Source organism: Podarcis muralis, chromosome 7 (genome assembly GCF_964188315.1).
Source record: "Podarcis muralis chromosome 7, rPodMur119.hap1.1, whole genome shotgun sequence".
NCBI lineage: Eukaryota > Metazoa > Chordata > Lepidosauria > Squamata > Lacertidae > Podarcis > Podarcis muralis.
In genome coordinates this window covers 64,800,860-64,819,700 of record NC_135661.1, presented here as the reverse complement: position 1 = coordinate 64,819,700, position 18,841 = coordinate 64,800,860, and the positions used below count along the sequence as shown (strand labels likewise).

Genomic DNA, 18,841 nt, shown 5'->3' with positions numbered 1-18,841 from the left:
GGGTGTGTTCTTTGAATTCCCAAGCAATGCCAGGCACTCCCTGCTAGTCTATACCCACGCACAGACCACTCACTCTAGCAGGAACTTGACACATCATTAGCTGAGGCCACATCTCACAGGCAAAAGGCCACACTGACCAAAAGCAGCAGCAGCAAATATATATATATACGAAGTGCCACATTGGAAAGTCTCAATTTGCCTCCCTGCGGGGCGATTTGTATGGACAGGCCGCCACAACGTCTCTCCAGCACTGTCTGCATTAAATTCCAGTTGCTCATGGCAGCACTCGATGTTTCTGGAGACGAGATCAGGAATCTTAACTCCTCAGGACAGCAGCACAGTGGCAAAGGGATTGGAAATGGCAGCAGCAATCCCAACTGTTCAGCGTCTGCTGGCATCACCAGAAATTTCGGGGCAAGGGAGATTACACACACACACACACACACACACACACACACACACACACACCCGGAAGTTCTACTTGCATATCCATTAGGATTACCGGTACTTTATTGCAGTGTTTCGCAACCTTGGGCCTCCAGCTGTTTTTGAACTACAATTCCCATCATCCCTGACCACTGGTCTTGCTAGCTAGGGATGATGGGAATTGTAGTCCAAAAACAGCTGGAGGCCCAAGGTTGGGAAACACTGCTTTATTGCAGCACTGTTAACCTTCTCATGCAAACACTGAGTATGTGGGAAGTAGAAAGACTGGTTGCAGACTGGGCCAGATAGACTGTTGCACTTAGGATGCTGCAGTTTAGGGGTTCCACTTAAAATCCCCCTCCCTTTTGCAGGCTGCTGCTAGTTATGGAGAAGGCAGGAAGAAGGTGTTGCTATTAACAGGCTTCTGTCATAGAAATGGTACAGGGAAGAGTTATCCCAGGCACTACAACCTGATGGCTGTGGCTGAGGAACCTGTGGCTGCTTTTAAGCCCTTTTCTCCAAAGTGGGGAGTTTCAATCACTGAATGACCCATGTAGGGATGAGCAAATCTGATGATTCAGGCTTTTGTTTCTCGTTTTTCCAGGCTTCAGTTCACATTTCCAAATCAGTTTGCCTCCCCCATTCCCTGCCCCCCAAAAAGGCCTCATAAAAATGATCTGCTTATCGGGGCACCTTTCTCCTAATGCACAGATGTTTTGCTATGCGATTTCCCCTAACATACATAGAATTGCAAATATTGTACAACTTCCCTAATATAATGCATTTTTGTATGTCATCTTCACCAACCTATTAATTTTGGGACACACTTTACGCTGCAGAACTGCTGCTGGTCAGTGTGGACAATACTGAGGTAGATGCACAGTTGGCTTAGTATAAAGTCTGCTTCGTATGTTCCTGGTTTATGCATTTTCTGTACACATTACTTACCTGGAGAACAGAATTGCAAAATCTTGAGAAATGAGAATTTTGAAGCATAGCTGTGTTTTGGTTTCTGTATGGTTTCTGACAGTGCCAAGCAGGCGGGCTTGCCTTTAAATGTGAACCGAATTGAATTTCTACCCCTTGGCTGTTATGAAGATGGAGGTGGGTGGGTAGAGGAGAAGGAGCAGGAGATAGGCAGCTCCCCACAGAGCCATGCATATAAGGACCACTCCCTGCTCCTAGGGATCAGTATTTCAGGCTACACTCAGGGCAGAAGACAGCACAACTCAGATTCAATAGAAGCCACAGCATATCACCATACACCCTTTACAATTTAATCATTTTTTAAAAAAAATCTCGGAAAATTCTGAGACGTTTTAGCATCTAGTGAATTTCTGTCTGCTCTTTGAGCTGGGAGATATTTTTTTTTGGGGGGGGAGGGGTTTGCTCTCCCACAAGGGTTGGGGAACCTCTTCCAGAGGTTCTGCATGTTTTCACTCAGAGCAACCTTCTAGGGGCTGCAAGCCAGGGGTAAGCACGGGCAGAGGCAAAAAGGAGAAGGAGCAAGAAATGCAACTCTTGCCTTTGTACAGCAGGCCACATTCCAGCCCTGCAAATGTCAGAGGCTTCGACACACACCCCTCTCCATCCAGACAAAAAGAGGCATTCTCACTCTCCACATCCCCTCCAGACAAAAAGACTTGAAGCTGGGTGAGTGAGGGGTATGGACTGAGGAGAGGGAATTTTGTCTAGGGTGGAGGTGTGACTTGGGGAGGCTCCCAAGGGCCAGGTAGAGAGGCCTGGAGGGCCACATTTGCCCCTCCCACAGGCCGGAGGGTCTCGTCCCTGCTAATAACTTGTTCTGTTTGGATTCATCTTCTGTGCCCCTCTCAAGTTGCACCACAGAGGAGAACCAGCACCATCCGGCAACCAGGGCTGTCTCTTTTTCTGCAGAGAAAACTGTACGCTGACAACCTTGCCCAAATGTGTTCGTAAAAATGACAAACATGCACATTTCGTTACTTCTGCATTAGTAAAGCTCCGAGTTCAACGCTTCATCTTAAAAATAAGAATAAATACTTTGCGCTGTTTCAGCCTTAATGGTGGTCAACTGCTTGCAGTGCTGCATTTAAATGAGGCTTTACGTTTTAAGGGTTGCATTAATGGTGCATTGTGGTTTTTAATGAACCTGATCCCTGAGACTGTGGACCTTAGCTCCCGAGTACAATGCAAAACTTCATGTTTAGGGTTTTGTATCAAGGAGGATAAAGCTGTCAGCGGCTCCTGGCTCCACTTTCGGAGGCAGCAATGCTTCTGAATACCAGTTGTTGGGGATCAGAAGCGGGGAGAGAACTGTTGTGCTCATGCCCTGCTTGTGTGTTTCCCACAGACATCTGGCAGGCATCTCCGAGAATAAGAGTCTAGACTAGAATGAGCCTTTGGCTTCATTCAGCAGCCAGCCTCCAATTACGTACTTATTTTTTTAATTAGGCACCTAATTTTTAAGGTGCTTGGTTGTTACTGCTGTTGTTTTGCTGAGTGGCCCCAGGTTGCCCTGCTTCCCTATGTCAGGAGGAGAATCTCTGCACATCACTCCACATTCAGAAATGACACCCGGGAAGTTCTAACAAGTGCTTTTAACATCACTTGTGAAAACGCCCTGCCGATGTGGCCATGCATACGGAACCCAGAGCCAGAGGAAGCTGCCATACACTGAGCCAGCTCAGGGACCGCCAAACATTTTAGGCCTGTGGTCATATTTGGAATTTTGAGCAAGTGCTGTGGTCACTTCTCCCTTTGCCACCAGATCACACACACCTTGTCTGAGAGGCAAAGACAGAGAGAGAGAGAGAGAGAGAGAGAGAGAGAGAGAGAGAGAGAAAGCGTGTATGTATGCAGACACACTCACACACTGTTTTCTCAAGCTATCTAGCTAAAAGCTGAATCCAACAGAATTCATCAGTTTCTTGGACAAGACATAGAGCTGGAAGAGGAAGTGAGAAAGAGTGTCCCTCTTCCAACTTCTTCCATCAGCTCTATGTACTTTTCAAGGGAGAAAAATGTAGCCACCCTCACCACCTCATGACCAAATGAGCAGTGAGAGGGAGGCTCAGAGGTTTGTGGAGAAGACACCAAGGGCGCCATTTTGATAATCCCACTCCAGACAATTTACAGGAATGATTTTGGAGCAGCCGCTGAGGACCTCTGGAGGGTGGGCAAGGGGCACCAGAAGAAGTGGTAGCTAGCAGTCCCTGCATCCCATCCTTTAAGAAACCAGCCAGTGGGCCAAATTCCTCCTCCTCCTCCATTTCTGGGGGTGCAAAAATCACCTATCAGACTATGAAGTGTCTGACGTTTATGTGTCTGGTGATGCACTGCCACTATTGCAGTGAAATCAAACATGGAAGAAGCTTCTTGTTCTTCTCCTACCTCAGCACAAAGGCGTGCAATATTTTTCGCCCTTCCTCCTTGCCTCGCCCTCACCCTGGACGTGGGTCGTGTAAAATGTTGTGATTTCTAATGTGGCTACTGTGGTATTCTTTTTTGGGTTGGAGGAAGTGCTGATAGAGCTCCTTGCCAAGGGTGCAGAGGTACCCCTCTGCCTGCAGGTGGGGATCTGAAATACTGCGCCTTCAATTTGCTACCTCTGCTCATGCATACGGCAAACATCTTCTAGCCAGGGCTACATCATTTAGGGAGTTTAATTCCCCACCTTATGCACAAATTAGCTCCTGCCCTAAGAAGTTATCAAAATATTTGACTTATCCAGGCGGCTGCAAATCCCATCGTTCAATTAGGCAAACAGAGCACCTCTGAAAGGGTCAGAGCACAGCAGACAATTTCGATTAGAAACATTAAAATGATTTTTTTTTTTTAAAGAGCAGTCACTAATCAAGTCTGTTTCCTGGGCAGTCCCCTGGTGGAAAGACACTCGTGAAACAAATTAAGAAAATTACCTTGAAAAAGCTTCATCCAGTCCGTCGTCCATTGCCTTTGTTATAAAGAGAAGGGGGAGGAAAATTAGACCAATCTGAAATGACAGTTACCCAGCTCCCAGCTAGCAGGCAAGCATTACAGGGTGGATTTTGCATTTTCTTTGCAATTTCTTAAAAAAGAAGAGGTGTGTGTATAAGGGGGACAACGACAATGACTACAGAAAGCAGTAGTTTGAAAAATGTTCTGAGGGACCTGGGGGTGCCTTGGAGACTTAGTCCAGTCTGTTCTATCTGGAATGGTTTCACTTGTTCTTATATCTCTTTATATATCTGTATACTGTTGTGACCCTCCATGGATCATTATGAAGAGTAGGTAAGAAATCTTTTATGAATGAAATAAAATGACCAAAATCAGGGGATCCTCGGTGGGAAGTTTTTGTTATTTTTTATTAAATTTGTATACCTCCTTTCATCTGAAGCTGCTGCCTATCAGCGTGGACCAGTGATGGGCAAACTTTTTGAAGTTGGGGACAGTGTTCCCTCAAGGAAAAGTGGTCAGGGGTTGCAGTCCCATGGGGGGCAGTGTCACAGTTGGCTATGTTTTCTCTCCCTCCCATCCCCTTGCCCTCTCTCTCTTCCCTTCTTCATCCATTTATCCTTTATATCATACACAGACACCACAAGCTTCATCTATGCACACATACCTCATTCATCCAATTCATTCTTTCTTTCATACATGCCATTCATTCTTCCATCCATTCTTCATCTTCTCTTTCTCCACATGCAAACATACACCCTATTTATCCCAGGACTAGTGCACCCTGCCAATGTCACTCTGTTTCCGCTGCACCTTTGTGTTACATCACCGCCAGGAGAAAGATAAATGCCACCAGTTAGATGTCATATTAACTATGCTCATTATGAGAATGAGCAGCGGGCTCTCACACTCCTTTCCTCCTCTTCCCCCAGCACAAGGAGGAGCCGGGAAGCTTCTGATTAATCATAGCTTGTCAGGTCTTCTGACCCAAGAAACTGTGGCTTAATATGATGTACAGTATAGTTTGATGGCTTATGAAATTGCTTGTTTCAACAAACCACAGTTAACACTTACCACAGTTTAGGGCTTTGTCTGAACCTTAAACTGCAGTTAATCTAACCTGCAAGCCAAAGCTTCCCCACTCCTCCTCACAGTAACACGTGAATTCTTCCTCCTGCACATTTTACCAAGATTTTAGTATTTTACCAAGATTTTAGCACACAGCACACTTACCCACATGACGTTGTTGTTTTCTGATGAATGTGGCCCAAAGATGCTTCCATCTGACTGCGTGGAGTTTGCATTGACAGTCAAGGGAATTTTAGCAACATTCTCTAGGTCTAACAGGTTCCCTGTGGTGACCGCTGCAGGTGGACAGAAATGAAAGGGGGAATTAAAGAAGATGAGGCGTAGGAGAAAAACGGTTTGTAAGCGGGGTTGGAGAACCTTTGGGCCTCCAGGTGTTGGTGGACTTCAACTCCCACCAGCCCCAGCCAGCATGGCCAACGGTCAGGGATGGTGGGATTTGTAGTCCAGTAAGAATGGCTGTTTGGGCCCTCTGGCATATGAGTGGGGGTTGCCCTTTTAGCACAGACATGTATGTATTTGTTTTTTTTAATAGCTTTTGAAATGTTAAGATTTTCGTGTCCCTGTTTGGTTTAACAATTAATCCTCTTCCTTGGGAACTCAGGGAATTGAAATTATGTGAGGGGAACAAGGGTCTCCTAACAACTCTCAGCACCTTAACAATCTACAATTAACAGGATGCTTTGGGGGAAGCCACGACTGTTAAAGTGGTCTGACGGTGCTTTAAATGGTGTGGAAATGGCCTGTTTGTGTGTTTTGGAGGGAACAGACTGAGCATGGCTTGTCACTGGAGAGAGATACAGGCACTCTGCAAATGATCAGAGATAACTCTGTTACTTCTACTTCACAAGGTCCAGGAAGCAGTATTAAAACCAGGCTCTGAGATGGAGTCCTAATGGCCTGTGGCGTGATATTTATTTCATCCTCTTCTGCCAGAAAAGCATCATCCTCCACTCTCAGTGCAGAGCAACCACATTGATCCTATTTTATACTCTGCCCCGAGCACAACACAGCACTCCTTTCCAAGTCTACCCTGCTTCGATTTAAGATCCTTCAGCTTTTCCGATGAATGAAAATTCCTGCAGGACCTTTTAGGAAAACACATCTTTGCATTCCACTGGCAGTATGTCCTACTTTTCTGTTTTCTCTCTCTTTCAAATAAGCATATATTTGAATTGCAGAAATCCTTTACGATGCACAGAAGTTGGGAGTTTTTGGAGACAGGCTGCGGAGCACCAATTCATCTGCGGGCTCCTCCATGAGGAGTCAAGCTGAGGGGGAGATGTCAGCTGGCAGATTTTGGGTGCCATTAAGGATGGCAGAGTGAGAAAGAGGAAGATGTGTCTCGCCTGTGACGTGACTCACTGGGAAAGTTCTTCTGTGCTAGCTTAATCTCGGTGTGAGATGCACACAACAGGAACATAAGGAAAGCCTGCTGGGTCAGACCAAAGGCCCATCTAGTCCAGCATCCTGTTTGTTATGGTGACCAACCAGAGTCTGATGGGAAGCCCGGAAGCAGGACCTGAGCACAACAGCAACTTGTCCTGCTTGTGAGTCCCTTGCATTAACAGGCATATTGCACCTGCCATTGAAGGCAGAACATGGCCATTGATAGGATTCATAGACGATATGGCTCTTTCAAAGCCATCCAAGTTGATGACCATCACTTGAATTCCATAGTTTATCTATGTGCTGCACGAAGGGCCAAGGGTCTGGGTAAGGAGAAAGGTCTCATTCGCAGTTCCATTTGTCCCACCACTTTTCCCTGGAAAAACCTGTGGAGCAAATGGCAATGGATTTTCCGTGGATTGCTCTTGGTTCTGATTTACTGCTAAAGAGTGGGTTTTCCGGAGGGAAAGTAGTGGGGTAAAAGCAAAACTGCTCGGATCTGTGCATTGAAAGCATGGGGCAAGTGGAAAACTCTTTGGACCTATGTTTTCTAAGCATGTGACAAGTCGAAGGGAGGGGCAGCCCTTTGCCTGGCACATAAAAAAACAAAGTGGGTGCCAGGAGTGCCTCCATGGTGAAATCATTCTACAAGAGGGGGCCACCACTGAAAAGGCCCAATCATGTGTTGCTGCCCTCCCAACCTCCCATGGAGGGGGCACACGAAGAAGGGCCTCACGGAGAAGCATCACGTCCCAAGTGACTTAACGTGTGGACTACCTGTTAGATTCGTACCACCTTAGTCACCAAAATACCTAGAGCCAATCATGTACAGCAGGGATGGGGAAGCTTCCAGGGGCCATATGGCAATGGTGGGCAAGGCCAAAGGCCAAATAAATGTGCATGTTACCTTTGCACAGAAGGCTAGTTTCTTCACACTGCCACATCCTATCTCTGTCCTCCATGCAGGTATGCCAAGAACATTATCAGTGTTCGAGGACAAATTCCATCCAGGCAAAAACAGTAAAAAAGGTTGCAAAGTCAGGCTGGTTTAGGCTGCAGCTTGGGAGGGTGTGTGTCCCAAGGGCCAGACAGAGAGGCATGTGGGGAGGCCTGAGGTTCCCCCATCCCTGATCTATTGCCTCCACTGAGTGGCTCTCCAGGGTTTTAGACAGGGAATCTTGCTGCTGGCGTGGTGTAGTGGGAGACCAGGGTTCAAATCCCCACTCAGCCATGGCACTCACTGGATGACTTTGGGCCAGCCACCGTCTCTCAGCCTAACCCACCTCACAGGCTTGTTGTGAGGATAAAAATGGAGAGGAAGAGAACCACACACACCACAAGCTCCTTGGAGGAAAGGTGGGGTATAAATGTAACAATAAATTAATAAAGTAAGCGGGTGGTGGTGGTGGCCTTTGGCATACAGAGCAAGCGGCAGAGCTAAAGCCCTTCCTTCAGAACCTCAGGAGGCACCTGTAACCGAAGCTTCAGCAACATCCGCATCTGTCAAGAGGCAGATTAACTACTTTGAAATCAGCTGAAAGACCCACAAAAAAGCCCAAACTCCAGATTCAAAGATATTGGACAAAGCCAAAGCAGAGGTCAGATTTAAAGATTCTGCGCACGGAAAGTTTATCCAGCCCTTCAGAGCCAGCCATTTCGTCGACTTATATCTGTGCTACCGAGAGGCATTTTTGGAATGGAGTGGATGTTAAAGAGGATTTCTTCCCCATCAAATATACATGCGGATCAATACGACGCAGCCGCTTTGGACGGGAGCCCCTTTTATGGATGACTTCCTCTGTGCCACTTTGCAGCATCTCACCCGCCAGGAGGGGAAGAAGACAGGCTGTCCCCTCTTTGCCCCCCCCCCCCTTTCCCTGCCCCGCCAGTTCATTTGAGGCTATTTGTGCCACGCAAGCTTTAGAAGATAGCCTTTGCCACCAGACAATTGCAAGGAGGATATAGCTTAAAAACAATACTCGGAAGGCATGACCCCATTTTTGCAAGCTGCACAATCCAGACCGCTAAGAGTTTTAATGGGTCCCTGGGAGCGGTTTTCAGAAAGCTGCTTGCAGGAGTGTGGAGGGCTGCCTCCCTCCCCCTTCCTTTCGCCTCCCTGAGGAATAACAGGCACGTAGGATGCATGATGGAGGAGTCGCAGAGGTCAAAAGGAGTGCTAAGTCCTTGATGGATTTCAATCAGGGGGTCAGTGACATCTGTATACATGACATGCACCTGAATCTGAGTGTCTCCAGGAGATGGGGAAGGATTTTCAGTTACTAGAGACCACTGACAACCAGAGATGGAACTCTGGTACCCACCCACACCCTCTCTTTAGTTTCTGCAAGACTTGTATGGTGAACGTTTGTGCGTGTGTGCAAGAGAGGGAAGGTCAAGTGGGCCCAGGTGGAAAATCCCAGAAAGGAACAGATCATAACTGTCTCTATCTTCTGTGTTTGGACCGTGGGTGCTGTTCCTTATGCAGCTAAACAGGTACCACCCAGGCACCAGGAGGTTTTAGCAGGCTTGGAGAAATCTCAATGTTTCCAGAATTTAAAAATGAAAAAAAAGGGGGGGACCTTTGAGTGTTTGGGGAGGACTTTTGGCAGTGAAGAGCCCAATTTGGACTGAGTGACAAAAGGGGAGGGAGCCGGAAATGCTATTAGCAGGATAGGAGAGCTGAAAATAATGCCAATATATTTCAAATCTGGCAACCAATGCGCCCCTTTGGTTTCAAATAGTACATGGGCCGACGAGTCTAAAAAGCCCAGGACACAATTTTTCACGGCCCTCTAGCAACTATGGTGGCTCATTTACCAGAAGTAATGTATCTAGTGTTAACTCTGGAAGTGTATCCTTGATTCTGACCACACTAAGCCTAGGCCCTTCTGCATGCAGAGCAGATGCCGTATGGGATCTCAGCAGCTGAAGACCCTGGCGAGAGGCTGCAGGTACTGGGCAAGACAGACCAATGAGCTGGCATGGTACACAAGGCAGGCAATTTCACCCCACATTTCCTTTGAACAGAATCTGTTTCTTTAGTCACTTACATCCTTTTGATGAGGCAGAACTATCCAAACTTGGACTGCTGGTGCTTTCTCCTTCGGAGATGGCCTTTTCCCGCTTTTCTGTGGTGGGGACACAAGACAGACAAACACACCGTTTAGTTTGTGGCTAAGTTTTAAAGGCTGATTTCTCTAACAAGCCACGAAGTTGCTTCCACACCTTGCATGCAATGGGGTGAGGGGCCTCTGGCCTGTGGGCCAAATGCGGCCCCTTTAGGTCTCTTTATCTGGCTCTTGGGACGCTCTCCAGGCCATGCTCCCTACTGGCCCTGCTTCACATCCTCCTTTAAGTGTTTTTGTCTGGCCAGAATGTGTTGTTCAGCTCTGACAATGTTGCTTGCCTGTCAGGATGGAGGCCAGAGAGGGGTTTGTGAGTGTGTGTAGAAAGGTAGCCTACTGTACCAAAAGGTTAAATTTACGCTTCTTCTTGCTCTGCTCACTTTCTTCTTTGGCCCCGTCCACCACTGGGATGGGGCCCTTGGAAAGCTACCCAGCATACCCAGGCTGTAAAAGGTCCCCCCCCCCCCCCGCTTTACAACATCCTCTTCAGTCCTAATGTAAGGACAGAGCAAATGAGCGTCAGTATCAGAGGCACCATTTCTAGCACAAGTACACTGACTAAGCTGGCAAGAGGCAAAGTTTGGCTCCAAGGTTTAAGTGGCGTGGCTTTCTCTGTTAGGATTTTTTTTTATTTAAAAACCCTTTATTGCCTTATTTATTCTCTGGAGAGACTCGAAGTACCTAACAGAAATAATAAGAATAGCGCGCTGGATTTAATAATATAGTTATTCAATAACATAGCTACACCTGTGGAAGCCAGCGCAGGGATTTAAGAATTCCAATCACATATGATAAACGTTTATCTGCACCAATACCTCCCCTGGCTCTAGCCCGGGGCGGGGGGGAGCTTTCCCTGCAAAAATGGTCCTCTGAACTGTGGGTGTAGTCAAGGGGGGGCAGCTGCCCCCCATCAAGTAAAGCAATAGAACTACTTAACTGACCAATCACGTCGGCTCTGCCCCCGTAACGAAAGTCCTGCCCCCCCCCACAAAAATCCTGGCTATGCCCATGGTCTGAACACCAGCAACTGAAATTTCCCACAGTGCCCCTGCCACAGTTTGACTCCAGGGCATTGTGGGACTGCAGCAGATGGTGATCTGAACAGAAATGGCACACTTGATCACCTGGCATAAGAAAAAAAAATACATTTCAACTGATACAGAGTACAAGCCCTTTCCTGCATGGAAATGGATCTCTGCATAGCAAATCGTAATATACGAAGTGTCCCCAAGATGGCTTAGCACCTACATGACTGGAATCTAGCACCTTATTCATGTTGCTTGACTGTGCTATCTCAAGGCCTCGAGAGCTACAGATGCATTATTTCAATTCATATTTTTATCCTGCCTTTTGGCCGGGGTGGCTGAACAGCACATAAAACACAAATGAGGCCACTGTTAAAATAAATTAAGATCTAATTAAGGGAGATAATGGACACCAGTCCCCAACTCCCAGATGCCAATGGTATAACCCCAGCCTCCAAAAGGAAACTGAATACCGGAGAGAGCTCTTACAAGGATGAGGCTGTTGTAAATGTCTGGCAGGGGGAGATTCGATTTGCAGAGGTCTGGGCTTCCTGGCGCGCAGACAGGCACTGCTTCTCGTCTACCTTAGGCATGGAAATGTGCGGAGGGCAGCGAAGTGGAGAAAGGGGTTTCCAGGGAACAAAATCTCTCTCCCTGCAACCAACCTTTTGCCAGTGCCAAATTGCTGAACATGTGCAGGCGACAAGGAGGGCCTTTTCATACTGGCATGACCCCAAGACTCGGGAAGGCCATCCAATCAAGCCTACAGTCTGCCTGGAAGGCTGCCGATCTTGCTTGCAGCTGCGCTAACCAGGCCACCGCTGACAAAAGGACAGATGGTTTCTAGTTATCAACATATCCTCCACTGGCACCACACAGTTGGCCAGGACTGGAAGGCCCAGCATTTCTTCAGAGCCTGTGTGAGATGGCGGTGATGGATGAGAATGGCGGGAAACACTTGGGAGGGGAGGTTGCCTAGCAACCACCCGCCTTGCTCCTTCTAGCACCCTTCAGGTTTTTATGGGCTCCCATCCACCTTAGCCAGCATGGCTAATGGTTAGGGACACCAATAGCTGGACAACAGCTGGAGAGCCACATGTCTCCTTATCCTTAGGCCAGGGTGGTTGCTAGGCAACCACCCATGTGCTTCTATTAGAGAGAGAAAAGGGAGTTATTCCCCCATTGAAGCATATTATAATGTGGCTTTGTAGGAGCTAGCTCAGTGGCCCAGCTAGTGTTTGGCATGGAGGAGATCCTGGATTCAAATCCCCATGCTTCCTGTTGAAAGGCTCTCAGGTCACAGGGCTGATAAAAGGAGAGCTAATCCTGGAGAGCTGCTGCCAGTACGAGCAGGCAGCACTGTGCTAGATGACTCATCCTAAGGCAGCTTTCTGTGTTCGTATAATACAGTTTATACAGCACTAACAATATACCTGGTGCTTTACAGGCTCCCATAAGCCAGAAACAGTCCTCTGCCCAAACGGCCTTTGCAAACTAGATTTCAGCCAAAGGGAGGAGAGGCAGAGGGGTTGTGTTGCCAACTGTCAGGCTCCTCAGAAGGGCTGGAAGAACAAGGGGAATCAGCACAAGGGAAGCTTCTGCTGGCAGAAAGATGAAGGAGATGGAAGGAGCATCACTTGATAAGTTTCTGCAAGTCAGGCGACTATAAGAAGCATAGAGGAGAATTGGGGGGGGGGGAGGTGAATGAGAGTAAATGCAATTACAGGTACGGTGGTACCTCGGGTTAAGTACTTAATTGTTCTGGAGGTCCGTTTTTAACCTGAAACTGTTCTTAACCTGAAGCACCACTTTAGCTAATGGGGCCTCCCACTGCCGCCGTGCCGCCGGAGCACGATTTCTGTTCTCATCCTGATGCAAAGTTCTTAACCCGAGGTACTATTTCTGGCTTAGTGGAGTCTGAAACCTGAAGTGTATGTAACATGAAGCATATGTAACCCGAGGTATCACTGTACGTAGGCCAGAGATGCATACATTTCAAAAGTTAACTGAAGCTCGGAGCTACTGGCACCTGTTTCAAGGAAAGACTGATGGTGCAGAACACTGATTGGCTGGCCCTTGTGACAATCACAAAGTCACCTTCAAGAGTGACTGTTAAATAAAATAAAATAAAATAATAATAATAATAATAATAATAATAATAATAATAATAATAATAATTTATTACTTACACCCATCTGGCTGGGTTTTCCCAGCCACTCTAGGCAGCTTCCAACAAGAGATTAAAAATACATTAAAACATCGGTCATTAAAAACTTCCCTAAACAGGGCTGCCTTCAGATGTCTTCTAAAAGTCAGATAGTTGTATATTTCCTTGGCATCTGATGGGAGGGCATTCCACAGGGCGGGCGCCACTACCAAGAAGGCCCTCTGCCTGATTCCCTGTAACTTTGCTTCTTGCAGTGAGGGAACCGCCAGAAGACCCTCGGCGCTGGACCGCAGAACATGAATGCCACATGAATAAAACAACAACTCAGTTTTGTTACTCAAAGTAACATTTGTGCCTCATAGTAGTGTGTGTGTGTGTGTGTGTGTGTGTGTGTGTGTGTGTGTGTGTGTAAATATTATATATGTACTTATATGTAAAGAATAGGCTTTTCTATTTAAAAAGAGAGAGACACAAATTTCACAGGGCTGGAAGGAATCCTTGGGTTTTTCCCTTTTTTTGTTTAATATAGAAATGTATATTGCTATTTCTGAGAAACTGACTCATAAACAAAGGGTATCCAAGGGTGCAGCCAAACCTATGGGTTTTGTCTCCATTTGGTGGCTATTTGTTACTTATATGACAGGCCAATCAAGGGAATGGATAGTCCTGGTGAAATATGGCTTTTATCTGGTACTCATAACATTTGTTTTGTCTTCTCTCTGTATCAGGTTAGTTTTTGTTGTAGCTTCTAATTTATAGTGTAGTCCCTTGAAAATGTATTTTATTTTACGTGGTAATGTCTGTGAAAGCTGTTTTTGTTTTGTAGAAGTTCTCCCCCACCCTCCATTCTTTTCCTTTCTGTTTTTATTCTAAATCTCTTACCAGGCTATAATTTTAACTTCATAGTAAAGTTTTGAAAATTAAAAAAAAAGAGAGAGAGAGGCACAAATGCTTATTTAAATAGCTAAACATGCTGGGTGCCTGAGAAAAAGAAGTTAAGAAGCTCCACCAAAAGCCTGCCTGAAGCATCGTGTGCATGAGTGCGTGTATGCGCATGCAGATCAATGCTGCAAAGACAGACATGCATCTCAGTAGAGAAGTGAAGGAGAAAAGATGTAGCAGGAAAATGTGTGAGTCGTGCCTGACAGGAAAGACATCTGTTTCACGCCTTTCTTTCCATTAGGGATCAAATCTTGGGGTTAAGAAAAATACTTGGGGGAAGTGGGCTTTGAGGAGGGAAGAGTGAAGTGGCATTGCATCAGTGTTCTGGGAGGCCATTTTAGGCATAAAAGCAAGGAAGGGGATGATTGCTGGTATAATTGAAGAGAAGAGACCTTTGGGTAACAGCAGATGAGTAGGGAGGCATGAGACTTTAAACCCAGGCACAGGAGATGGTAGCACATGGTGAGATTCCCTGAAAAGTTCCCTCAAGACAGTGATATGAGGTACTGGGAAGCTAAATGAGATCTGCCACCCATGACCCAAAATTCCTAGACCAGGAATAGGTAAAGGTAAAGGGACCCCTGACCATTAGGTCCAGTCACGGACGACTCTGGGGTTGCGGCGCTCATCTCGCTTTATTGGCCGAGGGAGCCGGCGTACAGCTTCCAGGTCATGTGGCCAGCATGACTAAGCCGCTTCTGGCAAACCAGAGCAGCGCACGGAAACACCATTTACCTTCCCGCCGGAGCGGTACCTATTTATCTACTTGCCCTTTGACGTGCTTTCAAACTGCTAGGTTGGCAAGGAGCAGGGACTGTGAAACGGCAGCTCACCCCGTCACGGGGACCAGGAATACCTGTCCTCAAATGCACTAGTTCAGGGGTTCCCAATTGCGAAAATATTTTTATTTAGGCAAATCTATCCAGATATGTAGAATGCTGTTGTGCAGTTTAATGTGTTTTTTAGCTGATGCCAATTACTTCTGAAGGTTTCAAATGGTTGTTTTTAACAGATCTTTACTGATAATTTCATTGTTTTATCCTTTTGTAAATCACTTTTTTTAACAATCAAGCAGGATATACCATAAAAACTGTGAAACAGCAACTTAATAAATAAACAAGCATGTGCTTAGATGAGCAAAGTAATCTGAAATTTTATTGACTGAGCCTTGGTTGGTGGTTTTTTGTTTGTTTGATTTTTAAAAGTGAAGGGATAAAAAGACCATTTTGCTCCTAGGGAAAAAGTCAAACAACAACAACAAAAGGCGCGCATGCACACACACACACACAAAATACACCAGCTACACATTTTCTGGATACATCAGCCTTCTGCAACCTTGTGTCCTCCAGATGTTGTCGGACTCCAACTCCCATCAGCCCCAGGGAGCATGGCCAACAGTAAGGGATGATGGAAGCAAAACATCTGGAGAGCATCAGGTTAGGGAAGGCTGGGATGTGCCGAAAAGGCAGCGAGAGGCAGATGTAAGTTCCCACACTCACCTTCCTTGGACGCCTGCCAAAATTCAAATGCTACTTTGAATGCCTGAGCAACTGTGAGGGTGACGGCTTGAGCCTGGGAGAAGAAGAAGATACAACAGCGATTATAACGGTGTATTAATAGACAGTTCTTCATGTAGATTTAAATCATTTGGAGGTTCCGCGCAGCTGAGAGATGTTAAACCAGGAACTCGTTCCTCATTCTACGGCTCTACAAGTCCCATGCCACCATTCAAGACTTAATTCAATATTGATGCCAGCAGCGGTGCCCACCGTTATGGAGAGAGGCAGCTGCAGAACTCGGAGAATGAGTTCAGACACTCGTTTGGGGGTGCTTATATTCAATCTGTAATGACTTTTTCTTGGGGGGTGGGGGGAGAGATGAGGGCTGAGAGCCAGACTGAACAAGCCCATACTAAAGTGGTCCTCTGGATTTCTCAACCACACGTGTGCTTACAGACCAGTTTAGCCATGCCAGTGGGGACTCAGCAGGACTTGGGCTAAAGTTCTGTGTGTGCGCATGCAGAGAGGGGTGTTACTGACTCACCCTGCACGTGAAACGGAAGGACTGGATTCCTTACACAAAATCTGTCTTTAAAAATACCAAAAAGGAGCTGTAGCTGCACAAATGCTTCTCAGTGCTGAAGCTCTCTCATTGATTGAAACATGCTATACCAAAATTTCTATACCGCTGAAATCGAGAAAAATATCAGAGCAGAGTGCACCCTAAAATTAACATCTGCTATATATTTTTGGAAACAGCTAAAAATAGTTTAAAGTGCATTACCGAAGACAACTAAATACAGATTTTAAACAAAACAAAACAAGCACCAATGGCACCCTGCTGCAAAAGCTTGTCAAAATAAAAATGCATTCAATTGTTTCCGGAAAGCACAGATAGTGGGTGCACGCCACGGTAATAAAACCAACAATAAAGACTTCGGCATTTAATCAACTGAGGCACACGTCGTTACTTGAAATTTGTGAGCTGTGGTGTGTGTGTGTGTGTGTGTGTGTGTGTGTGTGAGAGAGAGAGAGAGAGAGAGAGAGAGAGAGAGAGAGAGAGAGAGGATTCAAGGGAAGTCCTGCTATGCAAGCAGAAGGCCAGACATGTTGCACACATCAGAGGAACGCACTGTCAGTGGAGCTGTTCTGCCAGTGCAGATACAGGGTGGGAACCCTTGGGGTCTCAAATTTCAGCGGCACCCAAAATTCGGTGTCCCCCTGCCTCTCATGCTCCATTCTAAATTATAGTTGCAGCATCCCCTGCAGCGTTCCCGAGGCTGCATGCCCAGCGTCACCAAACCAGTGATGCTCCTTTAAAGCTGCCTTAGGCAATGAGGGTGGGTGAAGCCCATGTGCGCCATATCCTGCACCCTATCAATCCATACCCACTTCCTTATCAATACCCCCAGCCCTGGCACAAGAGTTTCACTCCACCAACTTAAGTGAGAGGAGACGAATAAGGTAGCCACCCCCACAGCAGGGCACAAGATAGAGAGGATGGTCATTCAGAGAGACCATCACTCAGATGACAGTGAGCATGGCATGGCGCTGGAAGAGGAAATTGACTCAGTTCGCACTTAATGGCACACCTATCTAATTCAAACTTTCCTGAAGCAATACACAAGCGTAAACACAGCCATCCTTCAAAATATCCACTTTTCTATGTTCTGCAATGTGTATAAAAATGCACAGACTAGGTAGGGCAAGGTGTGCATAAAAATGCAGATATCTGTGAAACAAAAACATACAAAATGCATTATATTACTTTGCAAAAACATGTGCATTAGGGAAAATTGCATACAAGCATGTAAATAGTAGAAAATTGCAGCAAAACACTGGTAAAAATAGTACCTGCTCATGTGGAAATGGGGAGAATAGAACAAATGATTGGAAAAGTAACCAATTTAGAAAAACTGAAATTGACAGAAAATGCCCATTCCCAATACAGGGGGCTCCAGAGAATCACTCTTCAACTTGCAGAGGGGGGTGACGATGGGGAGAGGGACCAGCAGAGGGTCTGCGGGCAAGTAGACAGGTAAAGGTAAAGGGACCCCTGACCGTTAGGTCCAGTCGCAGACGACTCTGGGGTTGCGGCGCTCATCTTGCTTTATTGGCCGAGGGAGCCTGCGTACAGCTTCCGGGTCATGTGGCCAGCATGACTAAGCCTCTTCTGGCGAACCAGAGCAGCGCACTGAAACGCCGTTTACCTTCCCGCCAGAGCAGTACCTATTTATCTACTTGAACTTCATGCTTTCGAACTGCTAGGTTGGCAGGAGCAGGGACCGAACAATGGGAGCTCACCTTGTTGCGGGGATTTGAACTGCCAACTTTCTGATTGGCAAGCCCTAGGCTCTGTGGTTTAACCCACAGCGCCACCCGCTTGGGATTTAAAGTCACTGTGGGCTTTAAACACTAATGTGAAGGCCCTGAACTGGACCCAGAAACAAAATGGCAACCAGTATATGCATGTATGTTTGGTCCTGACCCAGGACTCACCAACAGCCTGGAATTACCACCTCCCTTCCCAATTTACAAATCTTACGACAGGGTGGCCTGCAGGCAAGTTTTATTTGCCACAGGGGAGAAGCAAGTTAGGAGATGGACAAAACTTGTATCTGCGCCAAATCTCATTTGAAAGACTCAGCCATTTATATCTTTGGTGGAAGAGGAAAACATTTTTTCTTCTTCTTCTTATGATGGGTAAAGAAGAACAAACAACAAAAACAAAAACCCGCTCCTTAAATATGGTAATTAAGTATGAAGCTCCTCACAGCTGTTTACAATTTCGGCTGTCACATTCAAATCAAGTTTAATAGACCCAGATACGGGTGAGAATTGCCCAGCCGCTAAAAATATAGACTAATTATATGACAGAGATGGGGAAACTAAGACATACAATCAAGGTCTCTGCACTCTTTCCCCATATTTCTATAATGTCACATATTTTTGTCCATGGGGAGAGAGAGAAGAACTTTGTTGTTCTTTCTGCATCAAAAGTTTACAAGGTCATTTAGGAAATGACACTGAAGACTGAAGTCGTCATTAAGAGGATTTTCTTCATAAGGCAAATGTGATGGTGTGCAATTTTTTAGGGAAGCATCAGAGACTGGGAGGCACCTGCTTAACCCAACCTTTGTCAACCAGGTGCCCCCTTGATACTTTGGACTACATCTCCCATCAGCCCCAGCTGGCACAGCAGTTGGGAGTTGCAGTTCAAAGCACCTGGGCTTGGGCAAACCCTTCCACTATCCACCAGTTCTCCTC

At 46.4% G+C, this 18,841-nt stretch overlaps 1 protein-coding gene across 2 annotated transcripts in view; it reads right to left on the bottom strand.

The window, feature by feature from the left end:
- Nucleotides 1-18,841, bottom strand: part of LDLRAP1 (low density lipoprotein receptor adaptor protein 1) — a 64,124-nt gene that overhangs the window by 3,343 nt on the left and 41,940 nt on the right. For both annotated transcript variants that reach the window (XM_028738806.2, XM_028738807.2), the window contains exons 5-8: nt 15,575-15,647; nt 9,867-9,944; nt 5,575-5,705; nt 4,326-4,360 (exon numbers count right to left, since the gene is read on the bottom strand). In XM_028738806.2, the coding sequence (XP_028594639.1) occupies nt 4,326-4,360; nt 5,575-5,705; nt 9,867-9,944; nt 15,575-15,647 (317 nt within the window). The remainder of the gene's footprint in view (nt 1-4,325; nt 4,361-5,574; nt 5,706-9,866; nt 9,945-15,574; nt 15,648-18,841) is intronic.